Below are 23,073 nucleotides of genomic sequence, written 5' to 3'. Positions count from 1 at the left end.
GGTGCCGTCTGCATGAGAGCATTAAAAAAGTATAGTAAGTGAAAAAGTGTGATAACATTTTTATTTTTCGTCTCCGGTCCAAAAATAGGGTGCCGTTGAACTCGTCTCGGTCCCCTGAGTTCAAATATATAATCAAAATCCTGAAATTCCATAGGGAGTAATCTATAGTACACCCTAAAAATCGTATATAAATTTATTATTTTACGAATTTATCGTAATATTTCGTAAGAAACCAGTGTAAATACTCTGTCAGTAGTTGAAGTTTTCATATGGACAATGTCGGAATTCAAAATTAGCATTTCTGTAGAGCGGCAGGATCTCACCATAATCGCTCGTGATCGGCCGAGCGATTATGGTGGCAGCCAGTCTCTTTGTTGGGGACTTGAAATCGAATCCAGACAAGTCGATAATTTTTTTGGGATTAGTCTATCCGGATATATCGGATCCCGTCCCATTTTTGTCCTGGCCGAATCCATAATCGGCTTGCTAAAAAGAAAAAAAAAAAAAAAAAAAAAAAAGGTTTTCTAACTGCCCACAAAGCGGAAAGAGTTAAAAAAAACTGCTTTAATGAGAAGAAACAAAAACAATAAATCATTTTTCATTTCTTAAAAAATATTTTAAGATTCATATTAAATAAAACATTTTAATCAACAATTTCAAAACTCGACACACATTTTTATTTATTTTTTTAATGGAAACGAAAGATAAAATTAGTTTATAAAACGTTTATTTTTTCAAAATTAATTATTTTAAAATTGATTTATTAATATAATATTAATATTAATAATATTTTAATATTTTTTTTTTTACATTATAATTTCGGAAAAATGTGTTGCGCCGATTATCGGCTGTTTGATATTTCCGAAATGAATTGGCAATCAGATGTGAATTATCTCGTATGGTAGATTTATAATGTAAAATTACGTGGAAATTTTAAACTGAGCATTTTAGGTAAGAAAAGCGTTTATATAATCATACCATTGTATTTACTACAATTTAATCATTACTGTATGAATTTACGATATGTTAATTGAAGTAAGATGATATTTGTTGTTCTTATTTATTTTCTTTGGGACTGAAATATCATGTTATGTGAGAATAATTCGAGTGATAAAAGAGTACACAGAAAGTAGAAATGAATTTTTTATTTTTTATTTTTATGTTTGATAATGTTGGAAGATAAACATTGAAAGTGAAGGAAAGTTTAATGTTTTGATGGTGACTTAACATATAATTTACATTCTTGAAGTTTGTAAGTAATAAATTTTACAAATTACAAAATAGATGAATAATTTCGAAGCTCTACATTGACATAAAAAACTTTGTTAATCAAATGATATCAATGTACTGTCTGAAGTTATAGCAACTAATTTTTTTTGTATGCATTGTGGTAAAATTGCAATGAGTGCTGAATGAGGCAGTTGCAACCCCTATCAGAGCTCTACTTAAATGCCTTTAAATGTAAAAAAGTCAAAGGAACTGATGGTTCCGGATAGGCTGATTTTGGGGATTGTATCTTGCAAAAAATCACATGTAGCTGATTGGTTCTTTTGCCTTTTTTTACTTCTATGGGTAGGCATTGTCTATGGCAAGGATGGCGAACCTTTTTGAGTCCGTATGCTATATTGTAAGCATACTTAGCTTTAAAGATGTTAATGTGTGCCAAAGTCTTAGACTTCAAATAATGATATTTAAAGAAATTAAACAAATACGCTTTAATTCGAATAAATGTAAAAAATCTGATTGAAGAAAGGATGATTGAAAAGGACAGAAATCATATGATACATTACGTGCCAGATGATTTCTCGTACATGCCACTTTGGGTGCGCGTGCCATAGGTTTGCCACCCTTGGTCTATGGCCCTGGTAAGGTCCCAACTGCCTCATTTAGAGCTGCAATTTTACCTGTATGATATTCCTTAAATTATACTTCATTTGGAAGATACTCTAGGATATCAATAAAGATGTATACATTTCTTGTAAATCATATATAAAATTCAATAATAAGTATGAAAAATATCAAGAAAGATTCTAAAAGTGTTGTTACTTGTTGTACTACGGGTAATAGTTATTTAAAAATTCTTTGTTATATATTGTAAGAAATTATTAGACATTAAAGGCTTTTGAAGCTGAATAATGAATTGAATAATTATTTTTGAATAGGATGGGGGTTTCAAGTAGTTCGTTAAATGATCTTCAAAAGAATGAATATTTACATCGATTTTCGGGAAAAGAATCTATTTCTCCTAATGACCCATTTTGGAATCAGTTTTTGTCTTTTACTTTTACTCCACCTCAAACATGGTAAGAACTTTAATCAAAGGTCAAATTAGTAATAATTTTAATATCATTTAAAGTATGGTCAAACCTTGGTTTTTGAATGGTTTGTATTTTGAACACATCGGTTTACAAACAGAATTTCAAACTCAATTGCACTGGTTGCCTTGTGATAACTGTTGTTAAACAAGCTATTCGGCAAGAGCTGGCCACAGATTAGAGAGAGACAGATGGTCAACTCCCTATAATTCCTATGTTAAAGAAAGTCAACAGCTTGACAATGACAAGATTACTGATTCAGAAGTTAGTGGTGCAGAGATCACCTTGCATCATTAGATGTCGTGACATGAATTGTCGATGACATTGCTATTTAAATCAGACTTCAATGCACATTCAGGAAAGATACTAATTTCATTTTTCGGTATGCACTGCAGTTGAATTTAAATCAAATTAATTAATAAAAACCACATTAATTGACATTCATGTATTCTAAATGTCATCTAAGAATTTGTGTTTAATGGTACGAAAGTCAAATTAAATAACAAAAATTTATTATTAAATATAATTTTGTTTTAATTATTTCTCATTAATACACAATTGGCATTTGGAATTATATTTAATAATAATAATTAAATGCAATAACTTTTAATGAACATCTTTTAGAAATTACAAAATCATAGTTACTTAGGATTAATGAACAGGTTTATTATACTCCCAGCATATTTAATTAACCTTTCCAAAATGCATTTTCACCTTACTGGCTGTTTTCAATTAGATAACGTACAAAAAATTGTGTATGGTGACTATCTCCAACATTACAATCTACCATAATCCTATAATCCAAGCTATGATCCTAGTAATAATTACAAATTGTTACTAGGATTATAAATTATATCTAGGTCAGTTATAATACAATACTATACAAGTCTAGTAAAAAAAATCCATGGGAAAGTCCTAATAAGTTTGTTAAGTAGTCCTAAGTAACTATATTTTTGTAATTAATTAATACAGGCAAGAAGCTTTTTAATATATTATATCTTTTATAAAGGTAACGAATACTGCTAAAAAGGTAAAAAAAAAGTGTCTTTATTTTGGGGGTCAGAAAGAGATTAATCCAATTTATATTGTTTATTATGGAAAAATTTTTTTCGGTTTTAGAAATGAATTGTGTTAGAAATAGAAAACCAATGTTTGACTTTTATATGAATGATAAATTGTCTATTGATGTTCATAAAGTATATGAATGCTGATGGACAATTTGCTTTATTCTTATAAATTATATGAAGAGAAAGTATGTAAAAACATTATTTTTTATTATTATTATTTTTCAGTTGCTTTTGAATAATTGAAGCTACATATAAGTAAAAATTGAAAATAGGTTAGTTTAGTTTACATTGCATTTTTAACATAATTAGGATAATTTAATTTCATGCAGATAATCCATGGGTTAGGTGAAAGTTATACAGGTTATCTGTCAATTTTCATTTGCAGTTATGAGTTCATCAATATGTTCTTTTGTCTAAATTTACTATAGTGTATCTGTTCAATCTACAAAAAATTTTTCAGGTTTTCTAGACAATTTTCAGATTTTTTTCAAATTTAAAAGAGATGCAGTTTTTTTTAAGTTCTTATTAATTAAAAAATGCTTAGATTGGTAATTTTTGATGTTACTATTTTCATAACAGCATATAAGATTAAAAAATAATACATTTAAAATAGTTTTTATATAAATTTCCTTGAAATACAATTATAAAATATGTTAACACTTCAATTGAAGGGACTAATTTGGGTGAGGGGGTGTCTGTTAAAACCAGAAGTCTGTTATATAATAGGATAGGTTTTCTGAATGCATATATTAAAATATAATTAATTGTGTATTAGAAGTTTTATTTCACAGAAAAGTTTTCTATATATATTATTGCTTAGGGGCTGTCCATAAATTACGTAAGGGCGATTTCGGCCATTCTTGACCCCCACCCACCCCTGTGTAAGAAACTGTAATATTTTCTTTGATCCCCCTCCCCTTCCCTATCTTATGTAATATTTAGGCATGATTTTATAGAAAGATTTTAACAAAAATATTTTTTTATGAAACCCTAAAAACCTTACGTCCAAAATATATAATTATTAATTAGTTTACTAATATGTACTATTATTTATTAAATACTTTGTGAACAAATTTAAAAATATAAAAATTTAATAAATTTGAATGAACAATTTATTTTAAGAACATTATTTTTTAATTATTAACAATCTCTCTATTATTATCATCATTAATCAATGTCATAAAATTCATTTTTATATTAATTTTAATATTTACAATGGGACGCAAAAATCTTTGACAAATCGAGTAGCTAGTGCACATGTAAACAGAAACATCATACAAAATAAAACAAGAGAGAATACAGAGAAACCACATTCCATTGACATATTTACATCTTGGCTAACTTGTAAGGCCAAGAAAATAAACTATGTGCTGATAAAATGTGCTAGGTGCACCTGAGGACTAAATCATAAAGCTTGTAAAACTCTATATAATGGGGCAATACAACCAATGCTATTTTATGCAGCCTCTGGCTGGGATCATGTAGCTAGTAAAAATTCAGTAGCAAGTAAATTACTCTCTTCAAAGACAGTTTGCCCTCATGATTTCAAAGTGCTGCAGAACTGTCTACTAATGCCTCTTTGATTCTAGCAGAGCGCCTTCCTTTGTCATTATGTATTATAGAAAAGGTTCAAAACTACTACATCAGAACTACAAACATTGAGGCTCAACAACGGTCTCTGCTCCTATCTACGGCTGTTCATATGCAATTACCATATCTCTGATCATCACTCTGTAAACAAGGTTAACCCCAGGGTACATTTGGTGTCATCTGTTTCCTCCATGGATAACCATGCAGACATTAATATCTACCCAGATGGGTCCAAAAGCCCCCTTCTTGTCAGCTGAAGTATCTGTATCTTCCTCCAAACTAACATATTTCGCCCAAAATATGTTAGAAGATACCCCCACATATCAAGCTGAAGAAGATGCTGTCTACCAAGCTGTTCAGTGGGCCACTTCACTACCAAACAAAACTCTGTCTATCAGAATTTACAGTGATTCTTAATCTGCCCAAAAAGCTCTATTAGATCCCAATTGCAATAGCAATAAAATCACATATATCCAGCACCGTATTAAAAATCTTATAAATAAGCTAACTTTTATGTTTGTTCGTGGCCATACTGGCATACCAGGAAATGAAAAAGTTGACTTTGAGGCTAAGTCAGCTGCGAAGGACACTGACTTGGACTACACTCACAACCCTCTCTCACGCAGCAACCTTAAAAATTATATCTATGACAACACTATGCAAAAGTGGAATCAACAATAGTTGAGCAGTAAAACTGGTAGAATAAGACTTTTTCCTAGTGTTGAATGCAAGTTCTCATCACCACTTAGAGATTTAATGTTTGCTACTGCTCAACTACTTACTGAGCATGTATAAGCGGGCAGAAACTGCCTCTTGCTTTTGCTCTACAGAAAATCTAGACACCGTCAACCATATGATTTATCATTGTCCAATTTACGATCAATATAGACTTATTCTGAAATTAGAAATCTTTATGCTTGGTTTCAGGTGACCATGTCCACTCGACATGCTTGTTCAGAAGCCACTGTTTTAATGCTTTTTACAATTATGTTTAAAAATATGGAAGAAAAGACTTTATAATTTCTAATTTCTAGTTTTACATTTTAGTTTTCACTAAAAGCTAAATACTAATTTTATGTTAATTTCGGTTTATGTATTCTTAGTGTTATACACCCATAGGAGTGGTGCACTTATTCTAATAAAAAAAAGAGAGAGAGAGAGAAACCACCACACGTTCTTAATAGAAACCGCCAAATTGAAGCCTAATTCAAAACTCCACCACTCAACGAGATCAAAAAATAAGAATATTATGTAAGACGAGATCTAATATCCCCCTACCCGAGTAAGAAATCGTAAGAAATCCTTGACCCCCACTCACCCCAAAATGCCTTATGTAATTTATGGACGGCCCCTTATGTACTCACTATTCTGTGACTATAAGAAACAAGTATACAGTTTGAATTGAATTAATTAAACAAACATTTTTTGGAAAATACACTTTATGAATGGTGAATCATGAGTTTAAAAAAGAAAACCTGTCAATTTAATTACATATATTAATAAAAAGCATTTTAATATTAACGGGGTGTTAATTTTCACCTATTACATAGGGTCTGAAAATTTTGTATGTTAAATTGAGGTTTTTCCATATGTATTATTATAGTTATAACCAATTAAATGTATTTGAATTTATAATTAGATACAATATTTTAAACAATGTTTAAAACAATTCAAAATTGGAAAATAGAAACATTCCTTTATAACAAGATTTTACAGAATTATATTCTTTTTAAGTAGTTAGTTAAGTTTTTAAGTGTTAGTTAGTTTATTTCTGGTTTGTACTAAATGTTATAGTTTAAATCTCCTTGGAATACAATTATAAATAATTTATGCTTAGTTATAACACACTCATTGACAAAAAAGTTGCACAACCAGAAAGAATTGTCCAATTACAGCAAGACTGTATATGGCTATGTCCTAGATAGGTATGTAAATGTTTACTGTTGTGGTCTGATTGCTTGTCAGGTAATGCCACCAGAGTGCCTTAAAATTGCTATCCCAGTATCCTATAAAATGCTTGCAGAGGCTCACTGTGTTCAGAATTTTTCATGTATTTGTTGTTTGGAGATCTTTGATTACCATGCATGCCTATAAGATGCAGTCAAAGATATTATGCTCAGCTCACAGTTTGAGAAAGGCTCATCATTGGACTGAAGGAAGTAGTATAGTCATTCTTTTAAATTGCCCACTATCTGGGCCATTCTGACCTGAATATGAGTTGTTGAGATAGTGGATATTAGATGGCACACCCACAGAGTTACAGGTTTTGGAAGTTCAAGACATACCATTAGAAAAGATGATTATGAGACAAGCATGAACAACTGTAATGGTGTCTTTGTCCACTACCTAGTGACAAGTGTAAGTTTTGCTACAGAACTCCATCTCTTCCCATATCTTTGACAGATGATTAGTAGACACAAATTTGCATTTGTGAAACTACTACACATCCTGCCATTAGCACTCCAGTATTGTTGGCTTCATTTGCATTTGCTGTGACAGAGAAGCATGGAGTACTAAGGAGTGCTAGCAACAAATTTCAGTTCTATTTAAAATTTATTTTGTATACTAGTACTTTCTATATATTAACAGGACTTATTATACTGGAAATTATGGATGCGGATATTTAGTCTTACAGATCAAAAATAATGTTCTTTATTTAGTTCAACTGAACACATACACTTTAAACATGTGTTTCGGACTTGTTCGTCCCTCCTCAGCAGGCCTTTAAATGACACTTTAATTTCTGTATTTTCGATCTTCCTTCCTTCTTATAATGGGGGGAGGAAGAGGTGTAAAAGATGTGATGGGAACGTATTAGAATCGAAATTAAGTAGAAACGAATAAACAAAAGAAGAATGTGTAAAATTGTATGGTTGCTGTGGATCGTGAGTTTAAGTGGAAATGTAGAGAAGATCGGAAATACAGAAATTAAAGTGTCGTTTAAAGGCCTGCTGAGGAGGGACGAACAAGTCCGAAACACATGTTTAAAGTGTATGTGTTCGGGTGAACTAAATAAAGAACATTATTTTTGATCTGTAAGACTAAATATCTGCATCCATAATTTCCAGTGTAATAAGTCCTGTTAATATATAGAAAGTACTAGTATACAAAATAAATTTTAAATAGAGTTAAAAAGGACACAAAGGCATAATAATTAAATTTCAGTTCTGTTTGGGAACAGATGACCATTATGTTAGAGTATGGAGGACCACTGGTAGCACTTCAATCCTGCCTTTACTGTTGTGTGACACACTGCCCTCACTGTTGGCATGCTTGGTCTGGGAAGTTCTATGACAGTTAGTCATCTTTAATAGTGGTACAATTAACATTGATAGCATAGTGGTAAGTTCAGGAAATCTTGCACCCTAATATGTTGTCTTTTATGGCAGGGCTGCAAATAACTGTTTTTTCAGAAGATAATGCTTAGCTGCACACAGCTAGGGTTTCTTGGTAATGTCTTTGTCATGTTGCATACTTTCTTGTCTACTTAGACTCCAGAGGTGCAGAATATATCCAATAATGTGAATGAGGTTCAGGAGAAGTTAAAACAATTCTGGGGAAATTTCCAGTAGTAAAATAATATGGAAATTGCTGCAAATATGTTACAATAAACTGGAGTAGTGTCTTGACTAAACCTATAGACATTAATTAGAAAAATTTGCAAAAATGCAGGGAAACTATGTTTTAAAAGTAAAATTGAAGTATTGTTTACTTTGTTTTCGATCAGTTCAATCACTTGTTACATCACTGCTTGCTTACACAATTCCATGCTTGCAGTAAGGATGAGTCATCTTAGGTAAAGAACCATTTTTGGTTTTTACAAAAAAATAAAATTAAAACAGAGCTTTAAAAATAATCAAAAAAAGAAAATCTATTTTTATTTCAAAAGTCTTTTTCAATGCTATGTAATGAATGAAATTTTGTGTTCTCTTCAATTAAAATACAATATTTACTTGTTGCCTGCACGAAAAATCTTAAAAATAAATGCAGGTATTCCTTGCTTAATGCAGGATTTGATTAATGCATGAAATTAATTGCGGGAATTCCTTTGTGTGGGGCAGAAGTTTTAATTAATGTGACTTTACCAGCTATCTATACTTAACGTAAATACCATGTTTGATTAATGCAATATTGATATAGGAAGGATTAATTAACTGCATTAATCAAGGGATACCTGTAAATTGTGTTTAAAAACTTTTTCTGAATTGTTTTGATTAAACAGCTAAATAGAAGTTTTATCATCATTTTATAAACATTATTTTTTTTTTTAGTTTTTCACAGATTTATTATAAAACAAACAATATTAATGTAAAAATATGATTATTTACAAAGTAATAATAATGAAGTCAGTCAAAAACTCTAAAAATGTTTCCCTTTTTGCAAAAACTAGGTGCATTTCTTAAATAATATTTTTAGAAAAAGTTGCATGACTGTTGTTGTCATAAAGAAGTTTTGTATTTTTTGGACATTGAAAAGTCCATCAATTATCACCTCTTGCTAAAAATATATCATTCATGGTAATAATCTAGTTTTAGCAATGATCATGAGTCAGTAATGATTTCAATTTTCTTTCTCTTAAACAACATATTACACTAAATTTATAATTAAATATGCTATCCATGATAATGACATATGCTTAAATTAAAGTGCTCCTCTAATTTACAAAATTTTTACATTAATTAATCAATTTAGTGTTTTATGACAAATTATACAATAGGCTTATTTAATTATTTGTATAATTGAATTTGAATTTTCCAAACAACATAGTAGTAATTGTTAATTTATTCATAAATTGTTTTATTTTGTGTGCTAGTATGCAATAATTCTCAGGGAAATTTTTGGTTTTTAAAATATTCTGCATTCCTGCTGGTCTCCAGATTTGACTTCTGTTGGGCATTTGTGAGACCATATAGGATGCCAGCTCTGACCATCTATGAGTGTAAGGGATCTGGAATGGCAGTTGCAACATCTGTGAGAAAATCTGTTGCAGGCTAGCATATTTATGTCTGTATGCCTGACCATATTGTCACATGTATCCAAGAGTAAGAGGCCTTATAAGACACTAAAGGTTGATTTAAATTGTACCATTGTTCCACAAGAAAAAATGTCCTTTTGGTATGATATTTTTAATTACTTATTAACCACTGTTATTACATTTGCACTAATAAAGTTTCATTCAGTTTTAACACTTTCTTCTTGGTGTGTAACTTTTTTGTAAATGAGTGTAATTAAAATAATTATAATTCAATAATTATATTAATTGGAAATCATAATATAATTAAAGAAAAAATGATATTTTTTAAAACTTATAAAAAGTAAAACATTTCTGAACAAAATATTTTCATAGAACAACAATACAAATCACATTATCTTTGTCAACTTAATTAAAATGTGTTTTTCAAAACTGCAGTTTAATCTTTAAGAACTGCAACTTCATTGTGTACATTTTATAAAACCTTAAGATGCTTAGTTTTAAGTTGTTCAATCTCTCGAGCTATTTTCTTCTTTTCAGAAAGTAGCCAAGCTTTTTTGAATTTTTCCTTTTTTTTTTCTTGTCATTTATTTTTTCCAGTGAGTATAAGCATTTCATGCATAATAAGATTTTTTAATATCTATTCTGCTCTACTACAATGATTTACAATTGTAGCAATTTATAGCAATGCAATACAATTTAAAACAAATTGTATTAATAGATCTGGAATTTTGCAATGATGGAATTTTCTTGTATATTTTTAAAAAAGGCATTCTGAATTTATTGAAAATTTGTTTTAAATTTGCATTCTCATGAAAAATTCAGCATGAATACAATTTTGTCTCATCAAGAATATGTGACAACGTTGTAAATTCATTAAACTCTACTGGTGACATTTTCTATCCTGTTGTATGCAGTTTCTTGCTATATCCAATAATATTTTTTTCTGTTATGATTTTTAGGCAAATTGACAGCAATTTGTCTAAGTATTTTTTTGCTAAACTTAGATCTGAAACTGCTATTCTGGAATCAAGAAAATTCACAATTAGTGTAAGTTGGAAAGTTTAAGTTAATGCTTTATCAACTTTAAAACAAATTGTTTCATTGCTTATTTACAGTTGTCAAAAATATAAATGTTTCAATTTTCCATAAAACAGGGCAAGAATATAAATTTAAAATTAAACACACTAACCTTAAGTTTCTCCCCACAGATATGAAACCTTGTGGGGATTCAGATTTTTTCACTAATCTGAATTCAGTTCATTTGTATTGTCTTCCTTCTTAATTTTTTCATTAAAATCTTTATTATTTGTTAAATTGATTTTGATGTTTGACTAAATTATATGCCATATGCTTTACCAGGATCCATAAGTCCTCTCCTTTGACAAAAAGATATAGAACTCTATTCGGGAGCTAAATGCATAATTTTAGCTGGTGTCAGAAATCATAGACAATAGGAAGCTCAACTGATCTTCTTTAGATAAAAAATTGTATAATTCCATCCACTGACAATGTGAGAAGGTCTCACGAGTCCGACTAGGTGAACCAAGAAATGGACTTATCACCGCGGATTCTCACATTACATTTCGGTACAAAGTTGTATTGTTTCTCATTGTCTAAGTATTTTGGTCTCATTGTTTGGTCAATTGTCTCATTGTTTTTACATCATCTACAAATTTCTTTATTTTTTAGCAATGTTTTTAGCTCTGATCAATCCCAGTATTGTCAAATCATTGTATTAAGCAAAATTTCATAGAAAATACTTTAGATTGTGAATAGGATATATCAGGTGGACAAAGCCAAATCTTGTCACAATAGGAGCCAAATATTGCTTATTAGAAATACACGAGAGCCTCATCCTCTATGGCAGGGGTCGGCAAGCCATGGCCCACTGTCTGTTTTCAATCCAGTCTGCAGGAATGATAGGAATTACTAACTTGGAAGTCCAGTATGATGAAATACTGTCTCTCAAGAAACAATTTCATTCTTCACATTAGTAAAATTTTCACCATTCTATAATAAGTTCATTAAAAATGTTTTTATTTGTTTTTAAGTACAGTCAAACCTGTTTTTTATGCGCTTTTTTTATGTGCGATTTTTATTTGTGCGATTTTTTTAATGCGAATTTTTAATTTGTGCGATTTTTTATTTGTGCGGTATAGTTGGCGACTAGTCTCGTGCAATTCGTCATGTCTCACGTTGACTTATTATAGCTAAATAAACTTATTATAGCATAAATGCACTTATTATAGTAATATTATTGCATGAATATGCGAAAAATGAAATAATTTACTTTTTAAGTCAACAAAACACCACCTGGACAAAAATATGTAAAACAGACATAGACCAGACGATGCAGTCAAGTGCTGACATCTGTTGTCAATAAATTCTATTTCGTACGGTTTTGAGTTATTTTCTATGTGAGACTTTTTTTATGCGGTCCCTGTTGACTGCATAAAAAAAAAATATTTTTTAATTGTGTTGCGAAAACTATTATTTACAGCAATTCGTGAAGTTTTGTGAGATTTTTTTTAATGCGTTTTTTTTAATGCGGTCCCTATCCACCGCATAAAAACAGGTTTGACTGTATTAGCAATAATGTGTATAAATATTATGTATGTAAAAATATCACTTCCTAATAAAAAATAACATTTTTCTGTTTTTGCTTTATGAGTAGAAGTACCTATTTAAAAATATACCTATTTGAGTTTGCAACCTGGCCTGCCAAACCTGATTTTTTTTATGATCTGGCCCTTTTCTGAAAAAGTTTGCCGACTCCTGCTCTATATGTTACGTAATGTTATTTTTATAGTTTTAACTACTGTCTTATCCCCTGTAATGCTTCATAATGCTATTGCTCCTACCCAATCCAAAAATTACATAATGCATATCCTCAAACTTTTAATTGTGCTAAGGAATGTATTGTTTAGAAATATTGTTAGATATGTCAAAAATGTTCAAATTCAGATGGAACAGTTACTTGTGTACATTAAGAAGCTGAGGCTGCCCTAAAACAGGAAAAAAACATGTCTTCTTGAAAAATTTTAACAGTTGGCTACCTGAAAGTAAGCATTTTATAAAGATAACAACATGTGAGGTAATATTTGAATAATACACAGCATGGAATATTGAATGTTACATTATTTTATTAATTATAAATATTAATTATTGCATACAAAGCAGTGACATAAACAGTATGGCTTCCTATGCAACACTTCAGAGACAAAAATGAATTATTCTGTTATCCGAGGGTTGAAATTCTAGCATTGTGTAACTTTTTGTAATCATCTCACTCTTGTGACACAGCATAATCATTATCTGTACACACCCTGCTGCATCTGCATTACATAATTTATGCTCAGCCCCTATTGAAATGGTATATTATATTACACTAGCAGTAGAGCTGTTATTCCTCATATTTAAAGCTTATAAAACAAATTAAAGTAGATTGGATTCAAAAAGTTGAAACTTTAATTAAAAATAATGTGTCACTATGAGCAAATAAGCTTTGGACATTACTGCACATGGATTAAAAAGATAAGTCTGTTTTAAAAATAGGATAGCATATCTGTAGCAGTTTTTTAATGTTAATATTATGCACCGTTTTCTCATATTCATGTTTGTTACATTTCAAATATAATAATACAATCATATCTGAAAATAAATATGAATGAATAAATTATTTTATTTAACGACACGAAAGAGTTAGATCTACAGAGATGTCATTTTTGCTAAACAGGGAATGACATCACAACTTTTAATTGCTAATGATTTTCACAGGCCCATTTTTTGGAAACACTTGAGAAAAGGGTTCTGTTGTTTGTACAAGGAGCTATTTGTGTTAAGGGCTACAGGGTTCCTTGTGAAAATTAAGTCATTTGGATTTCTTTCTGGTCCTGTAGACAGTTCCCCTTTAATTTCTATAGTGAACAGACAGACACACACACACATTTAGAAATGTATATACAGTTGAACCTGTCTACCTCTAATCTCATGGGAATGAGAAAAAAAATTTGAAATACAGATTTCAAGATATAGAAGTTTGTATGCAGTAAACAGTAATAGGCTTGATTTGTGATATGGTGTTTTATTAATACAATGGTATGTACTGTACAGTACATACCTGTATTAGTGTTATTTTTACCAATACATTACCTGTATTGGTAAAAATAAAACTTTTTTAACATCCATTAGAAGAAATAGTTGGTCAATAATTTCTGATGCCTGACTTTTTTCACTAGACAATTTTTTGAAGGTAAGCAATAGCTATGAATGCATTTTGACTAATATATTCCTGACATTCAAGGAAAGTTCTCAATGTTTCAATGGCCTTTGCTACTGCTTTTGTGGTAATAAATTTAGGTGAATCTATCCAATCCTTTAATTCATTGTTGTCATCAGAAACTTCTTATGCATTTTCCACAATCTCTGTAGCTGTCAACATTTTTCACATTACTAGAGGATCATCATCATTGACATCCAAAAACTCTCCAAATGAAATATCTAAATTGTCTATTCTCTGTAACATATGAATTATTTGCTTTTATGTATTATAACATTTTACTCATTTTTGAAATATAATTCAATGTTTCTTTTGTTGTTTTGTTAATGATATTCCTAATTTTATTTGAATCAGAATCTGATTGAAATGTTATTCTTAAAACTATTTCTTAGCAAGAGAAAAATTTTATGATACAAATTATATCACTTTTATATAAAAATATAATAGGTAATGATTGGATTATGAATATTATAAAAGAATATTTTAATAATTAATAAATATTTTAAAGTTTTTATCATTTTTATTGGTAAATAGTATTGTTCTAGTACTGTTCTAGTAGTATAGTATTGTTTCTTTTTTGTCTTCATTCAAAGTCTGTTTTATTGTATACTATAATTTTTATTAAATTGTTAATGTATTAAATTTCATATAAATTTTCAGCCTTATTAGATATTCTTCTTGTTAATATTTATGAATATTTGAAAATTTTATAGTGTTTAACTATTTATTGTTAAATTTCAGTGCTGATTGTCGCCTTTTGGAAGAAAGTGTTCAACAAGTATTAAGGAATTTACTTACTAATAATCTTCAAACAAGAAATTTTAATTCATTAATTAAAGTGTTTCTTCTTCATGCAGCTGAATTGAAAGTATCTACACAGTGTGAGAAGTATGTATACAATATGTAATACATAATTAATAAATATTTATTTTAATATTATAAATAAATAAATTCTTGAATGCACAACTATGGCAAATTAAATTTTTGTAATATGAAAAATATAAAATGTAATATTGCATTGCAAATATGACAAAGTGAATAATTTTTAGAAGATTTTATACTAAATGAAAAATAGTTTACATTTTTTTTTAATGATAGGGCTAGATGCTTTACTAGAAACTAGCAAAAGATATTGTATTTTACCATTTTTGTTTATTGAATATAATTGAACTTTTATTTTTTTTTAATTATTAATTTTTTTCTTTTTCTCATTACTCAGATAAAATATACTTTAAACAGGTTTTTAATTTATCTAGATTTTTGTAGATTTGATATGCGTTGTTTACACGTTTCGGGCCTTATGTTGTCCCTCTTCAGTCAACAAGTGTTAATTTTTTCTCCGAAGCAACAACATATTTTTCCAGCCTCCAATCTCCCAATACTCTATCTGATACCATTGATTCACATCATTCCAATAAACGACAGAAATTCACTTCTGTCACTGCTGCTTTGGAGAAAAAATTAACAGAACTTAATAACAATTAACACTTGTTGACTGAAGACGGGCAACATAAGGCCCGAAACGTGTAAGCAATGTGTATCAATTAAATAAACAAATAAAAGGATAAAAGGATTCCTAGTGTTCGATTAATTGCACTTTACAGTGGTTAAGCAACAAAAAGTTATTATATACTGTAGGTAGAAGTAAGGGAATAGAACTGCCAAACATTCTGTTTTATGACATTTGTATTATTTTTTTATTTTGTTATTAATTAACAAAACTTAATACAATTATTTAAATATTTTTTTTACTTAAATAAAAAAAATTAATATTGATTTTAAACTCATGGTTTCTTAGGAAATATAAATACAGTATATAAAATACATATGATAAATTTAACCCAATTATCTATTTCATATATTTCAAAAATAATATAAAAAAGAAGCTTGATGTATTGTCATTTACATGTTAATATAGCATTTATAGCATTAAATTTCTCTTTGATTCTAAAAAATGATATATAATTGTTCTAAGACAATATAGAACCTATACAATAACTTTATGACAACTGAAGTTTTTTGATACTTTTACAATATGTATTGAAAGAAAGTAGATAATTATGGAAAGAAATTTATATTTTATTTTCTCATTGTAAAACTTATGCACTTAATCACTTAGTCAAAGTTTATAGATGAATAATCAGGGATCACCTGCCGGTCTTATATTAATTCTGTCAATACTTAATGACCAAGCAAACATCAAAAGATCTGCTAATTTTACAATTATATATTCAAAGATATCTCTGGGCATAAGAAAAATTTGAGCTTTTAGTTGGAAAAAATATGAAAATTTACAGAACTTAATTTCTTAAATACCATGTATTCTTAAAATTTGTTTCATTATAATAATAATAATTTTTTCTATAATGTATTCACTTTAAAGAAAGAATACACAATTGAACTAGATTCATAATTTCCATTCTGTTGTGTATTGTTTCATTAATTTTGAGTTTATTATTAAAACATAAATTCTTTAATTAATGAAAATATTTTAAAAATGAAAATATGAACTGAATTAATATTTAATTTTTTTTATAGTTCAGTATTCACATGGCAAACATATAATGCACTTTTTATACTTCGTTGTATCATCAAATATTTTATTGAAACTATAACGGAGGAGCATGTTATTAAACAGTTTCAAGTTAAATCAAGTATGAATATTGGTAAAAGAATTTTCTATCACATATTATATATGTATATATTATTATATATTGCAATATTTGTAAAATTGAACAATTTTATATATTTCGTTATTTCAAAATATTTTGGTTAGTTTATTTTATCGTAAAAGTGTGTTTTGTTTGAGTCTAGGCATTAATGACATTTTAAAGTCTAATACATTTACAGGAAATTTTGTATTGGTGATTAATTATTTTTGTGATGTTATTCTAAAATTTATTATTTGATGTTAGCATTTAATAAACTAAATATATCGGTAGAGAATAATTAAATGCAGAAACAATTTTGATTTGAATACTTTTATGAAATACTTATCTTGAATAATTAAGGAAATTACTGTTACAACAGATCAATTAATATTAGATTGAAGTTTAGATAACTTTTCATCTTTGAGATTAGATTTGTACTTTTTTTTCTGTATATCTGATATTTTTAGCATTTCAGAATTTTTCAGATAATATAAAACTGAGGAAAGTCATAAAAACTAATTACATGTTTCTGCCTCCTTAAAAACCCATAGAATTTTTATAGTTCTTTAAAAAAAATTCTTTAAAGACTTTCCATTATGAACTGCTTGAAAATGAGTGCAACTTAGTCATTAATTTTGAATGGTAAGAAATGGTATTAGAAGATTCTGATAATAGGTGTTAAGAAATTTTGAGGTGGCTCATTCTTTAACTTTTTGTAGATTAAATTTTCTAATAAAATGACCAACTATGAGATTATTTTCTGCCAGAATGTATTTTTTGCTGGAATGAATTATATCAGTTTATTTGGAAAAAGATATATATTAAAATAAAATAAAACAAATATACCTTTGTAATAGTGAAATTCTATCTGAATGTTTTAGCAAAACTTTTTTAAAAGAAAAATAATAAAAAATAAAGAAGAAATTATTTTTTACAAAATAATGACTGTTAAATTCTTTAGCATGATTTCTTCTGATTTTTTCCACAGAAAATTTTTTTAAAATAGTTGTTTTATTTAACCCAATATCTCAAATTTGGAAGAATTGGCTGGTACATGTTTAGTTAAGCTGCTAGATGATGGGTTAAGTAGTCTCCACTTTTAAATAAAAATAATTTCATTGTTTTGATATGCTATTATTTAGACTGATCAAAAGTTTTAGTTAGAGATGTTATAGAATTATAACTGATGTTTTAAAAGTAATATCAAATTGGTTGTATTATCGAAGCATGATGTTTTATACATGGTAAAAATAATACAGCTTTTACCTTTGCAATTTAGTCTGATAATTTTGTAGTAAATCTGAGGATTCATTTATTGGAAGATTATGGAAAACAGTTTCCAATATAAACATCGCAAAACTGATGTTATTAGGTAATGCCAAATGATACCTTAAATTTTAACCTTATTGGGCTATTTTTCAGCTACATTAATAATTAAATTTTAAGTAATTTGTTACTAGAGTGTTAGGTGTTATCTCTTATTTAATTTAATAATTATAATAAATTAATATTTAATAAATAAATTAGAATATTCTGGAAAAAAGAATCAGCCCAAAGTTGGACTTGAATTTGCAACTTCTGGTTACCATGCAGATGTGTTGCCAGTTGTGCTACACGAACCCGTGAGTGATTCTTCACTTCCAGACGTATTTAATCTCAGATATAACCATCCACAGTTATTCATGGTGCCAACTGGGGACAACTCCTATGCCCACAGCCTTATAATCATCCACTCTGGCACTTAGCTGACTACTGCTTTACCTCAGTGTGGTGTATATGTACTGTACATATATAAACATCTCAAAACTTGAGATGCTGCCTATCATCTACTCAGTAACAAAGTGCTTAAAATTTAATTATTAATGTAGCTGAAAAATAGCCCAATTTATTACAGTGTTGTTTGGCATTAATAATTTCTGAGTTTTTAATACTTAATTTAAAATATATTTTTGTATAACATAATCTTAGTTTGGTTTATTTAATATATAAATATATATTTATATATTTCATCAAAGTAAAGAAGTAAATATATCAATTTTAAAATATTGAATTTCTAATGTATATAGATTATAAATAAAATCTTAAAAACTTACATAACTCTCTTTAATCATTACACAGGAATGCATATAAATAGCAAAATAAAAATACAAATAAATTTATTTAGTCTGCAATTTAAAAATAAGTTTATTTGTAATTATTATTCATGCGGTTAATACATAACAATTACGTAAATAGTTTTTATTAACTCCTTAAATAATACATTGTATAAAAGAATTATTTAAATTACTAAGATTATTTTCCATGCTTTCAGTACTATTAATTATAGCTTTGTAGATTTTTATTTTTGTTTCATTGATAGAAAAATCAATCTTATAATCTATATGCTTTAAAAATATGATATTTTTAAAGCATATAGATTATCTGTAATCAAACTATCTATAACAGAAATACTATACAGGGTGATTATAAAGTCTCAATCCATTTTTGTGAAAATGGTGACAATATCATTTGTATGCAGGTTGTGGGAAACATGCTGATTCAAGAAGGGAGAATTGCTGTTGTTTGTGCATATTTTAGTGGATTAATGTACACAGAAGTATAAACAAACTTCACCCAGAAATTCAGGAAGTTGTTCTTACCAAGATAAATATCAGACTATTACCAAATTCAGGTGAACAGGCAATGTACTGTGCATGATTCTGGGAGACACACCATATTGAATGAAACGATTCAACACGTAGAAACTGCAATAACACAGTCTACATTATCAACCAGAGGACTAAGCTGAATGCTCACTGCACCATGATTGAACTTCCAAGTACGGGAGATCCTTCATTACAAACTCATAAAACATGTATAGTGTGTCCCAAGTGTTACATAAACTGGAGGAGGAGAAAGAGGACTATGCCACCCTCCAAGCAATGTGTCACAATCTCTTGAAGGCTATGGAACAGGAGGATTTGATGGTACTTCTCTGTACATTAATTCACTCAAACATGCCCAAACCATAGTAATTTGCTTTTCTTGGTCAGCATACTTCACATAATATGCAAATGATTTTGTACCTATTTTCACAAAAATGGATCAATATTATAATCACCTTGTATTTATTAAGAATTCTAGAAGAAAAATTTTTAATAATATTTATTAAATCAAAAAATTTATAGATCAGTTTAGCAACTGATTTGGTTTAGAGATTGTAAAATAGTAAATGTTTGAAGCACATTTATATTCATAGCCAGTAATTTTATTCTATGGCTTTACAGACATAAAAGAAGAAAAATACCAATCAATTTAAAATGAATACACTCAAACCTGTTTTTGTGCGGTCTTTTTTTGTGCGATTTTTTTATACGTGCAATGTGTTTTGTGCAATTATTTTTGTGCAGTATACCAATTTGATTGAAATTCATATACCGCGCACAAAAAATCGCACAAATAAAAAATCGCACAAAAATAGACCGCACAAAAACAGGTTTGAGTGTAATATCTGAGAATCAATCAATATTTTTCATTTATTCTACATTTATTTTGTTGTTTATTTTTTGAATAAAATTTATAACAAAATTATTTTATTTTTTAGAGGGAAAAGATGATGATGATGCTGATGACAGAGTTGAGCTGTTAGAAAGCTTTATAAATAGTCTTCTTGAAATTATAGTTGATGTCCCTGTTATGTATGTTGAGGTTTGATATGTTAATTATTAGTATTAAGTTAGTATTTTGTATAATTATGAAAATTATTTCATAAAATAGAATGTAGTCTGATTAACTTGAATTCTCAATAATTTAAATCTACTGTAATTCAAATTTCTCCCATGAATTTTCTCAATTCATAATATACTTGTAAGTATAGTTTACTTAACTTAAAAACAGTATGAGCTGGGCAAAAAATAGCACTTATTTATTGTGACATGTCACAATGTGGAGCTGCAATTTTTAATTATCTTTTAATGTAAATTAATTTAAATACATGCTATCAATTTTAGTAGTGCATTGTCCCTGTACATCATACTTTTCCTGATAACATTTGAGTTATACCAGTGTAACCTTATTCTGGAGAAAATTTTTGAATTGAAATCACATGACCTTCCGTTCATACTGGAAGTTCATATATAGTTAATTCAGACCTCTGGCCACTAAGCTTTCAATATCTAGTCTCAGCTTTCATCTACCTAAATCTGTTCTCAAGATTAACAAAGGACAAACTGACAGACACTGGTGGGAATTTATAGCTCTATTATTTGAAAATTGCAGCTCAAAAATAAGTGGCATTCTTATTTTCAAAATCTTTGAAAATAAGAATGCCATTTATTTTCAAAATCTTTGAAAATAAGATTTTTAAAATAATCTTATTTTCAAAATCTAGTGCATTATACAGTCAAACTTGTCTATATCAGGACTTTTATATAGCAAAAACCTGTCCAATATGGAAACGAGAAGGAAAATCAGACCTTATAACAAAATTCGGCATTCTCTTCCATGGAAAATTTTCAGTATTTTTAACAGCTGTTTTTACTTAACATAGATATTTAATTATAACTGTGATATTTAAGATATTTAATTATAAATTGTGAAATTTAACTCATTATTGTTAATGTGAGAATGTATCATTTGTTTAGAAGCTTATTTTATATTTTTTATTTCACATTTTGTTTGAATAAAATCAAGTTGAAATGTCTGCAGATAAAATGCATATCAGGCATATTATGCTGTTTTGTAAAGGTTCAGCCCTTAGCCCGAGATATCTCGGGCAAGTTGTATAGCGTTACAAAAAATGGGGTCCTTTAGGACCCCTAAAAAATTTTTTTTTTTTTTGATTTTTCGGATGTTTTCTAAGTCTCCAAATTTTTTGAAAAATTTTTACCCGCGCGAAAAAATTTTATTGCGAGTTTAATTAACCTTTAATGACACGCAATTAACGCTTAATGGTTTTTTTATGGGATTTTTTTATAAAACTTTATTCATCTTTCTAAAGTTCTAGTGCGTCGATTTTACTTCGGTAAAGTTATTTAAAGCTATTTTCTGATGTCAAAAACAGCATCCAATAGTTTTTTAATTTTTTTAATTAATAGATTTTATTATATATACGTTTAATTAAGTCGGGGGGTCGGAAATTTCAATTAAAATCGTAATTTTAAAAAAATATTTAGAAATATACCGCCATCTAGTATTCACCCTACTTTTTACCCTTCTCCTCCCGAGAGTTTCATGAGAATGTCCCGCGAAAGACGACACCAGCTGTTCTCAAGGTCATCCAGCTGTGTAAACAATGACACATCGGTGTCAAGTTTCGCGCTAAGGCGAGACAAAGGAAATTATACTTTGAAGCTTTTTCTTCAAAATTAACACATTTCTATAATTTTTTTTTCGTTTTTATGTTTAACTACATTAAAATTAAAAAGTATTTAATTCGCCGGAGTCCCAAGGAGTTAAGTTTTGTAAAGGATATAATGCTATACAAACAGTAAAAAATACTTGTAGTGTGTATGGGGAAGATGCTCCTAAACTTGAATGTATCAAATCTAGTTTTGAAAGTTTCGTTCAAGCAATTTTGAACTAAAGGATACAAAATGAATGGGGTACCCAAAAACTGTTGACAAAGAAAAATTGCATATAGAAATTGTTAAAAATAGACTAATAACAATTTGTGAACTTGCAACAAATCTTAATGTCATAGATATGTATGGTTGAAACACTTCATCCACTTGAAATGGTTGTAAAACATGATGTTTGTGTTCCACATGCATTAAGTGAAAAAAATGAACCGGATTGAGTATAATTTTGTCTGACAAAGGTGGGCAGTTCTTAAGTTTTATTTTATTTTTAAATTAGTTACTCAATTTTACTCTTCTGACTCTGTTATATATAATAGAGGGAAAGTATGGCAATCAGTCAAAAAATGACCCCTTAAGATTTTTACATTTTTGGACTTTGGATCTTGAAACATTGAGAAATTCAAAAAAATTCAGGGTTTTATTTCTGTATGTATGGATGTTTGTGTGAGGGGCATGATTTTGTTCATCCTCTTTGAAGCTTAATAACGTCTGTGCTATTCTGCAAAATTTCTGAAATTTTGCAGGGAGGTTTGTGTATTAGGGAAATTGATGCTATTAAGTTTTGGTGGTTAATGGTTGATGGGGTGGGGCAATATAAAGGGGGTCATGTGTCATACCTTGAATAGGGTTGGACTTAG

The 23,073-nt window shown here is 28.7% G+C and overlaps 1 protein-coding gene across 2 annotated transcripts in view; it reads left to right on the top strand.

Moving 5' to 3' along the window:
* The first annotated feature begins 838 nt into the window (after positions 1-838).
* LOC136989053 (dymeclin) overlaps positions 839-23,073 on the top strand; it is an 88,158-nt gene continuing 65,923 nt past the window's right edge. Inside the window, exons 1-5 of one of the 2 annotated variants that reach the window (XM_067287139.1) lie at positions 839-949; positions 2,160-2,303; positions 14,968-15,114; positions 16,765-16,880; positions 20,461-20,554. In XM_067287139.1, the coding sequence (XP_067143240.1) occupies positions 2,164-2,303; positions 14,968-15,114; positions 16,765-16,880; positions 20,461-20,554 (497 nt within the window). In that variant the 5' untranslated portion in view covers positions 839-949; positions 2,160-2,163. Of the gene's footprint in view, positions 950-2,159; positions 2,304-14,967; positions 15,115-16,764; positions 16,893-20,460; positions 20,555-23,073 lie in introns of both variants that reach the window. The other variant, XM_067287138.1, reaches the window with a different exon arrangement.

Source organism: Centruroides vittatus, unplaced genomic scaffold, assembly GCF_030686945.1.
Source record: "Centruroides vittatus isolate TY-2023 unplaced genomic scaffold, ASM3068694v2 scaffold_435, whole genome shotgun sequence".
NCBI classification, from domain to species: Eukaryota; Metazoa; Arthropoda; class Arachnida; order Scorpiones; family Buthidae; genus Centruroides; species Centruroides vittatus.
The sequence above is the reverse complement of the archived record's forward strand: the minus strand, read 5'-3'. Positions and strand labels throughout refer to the sequence as shown.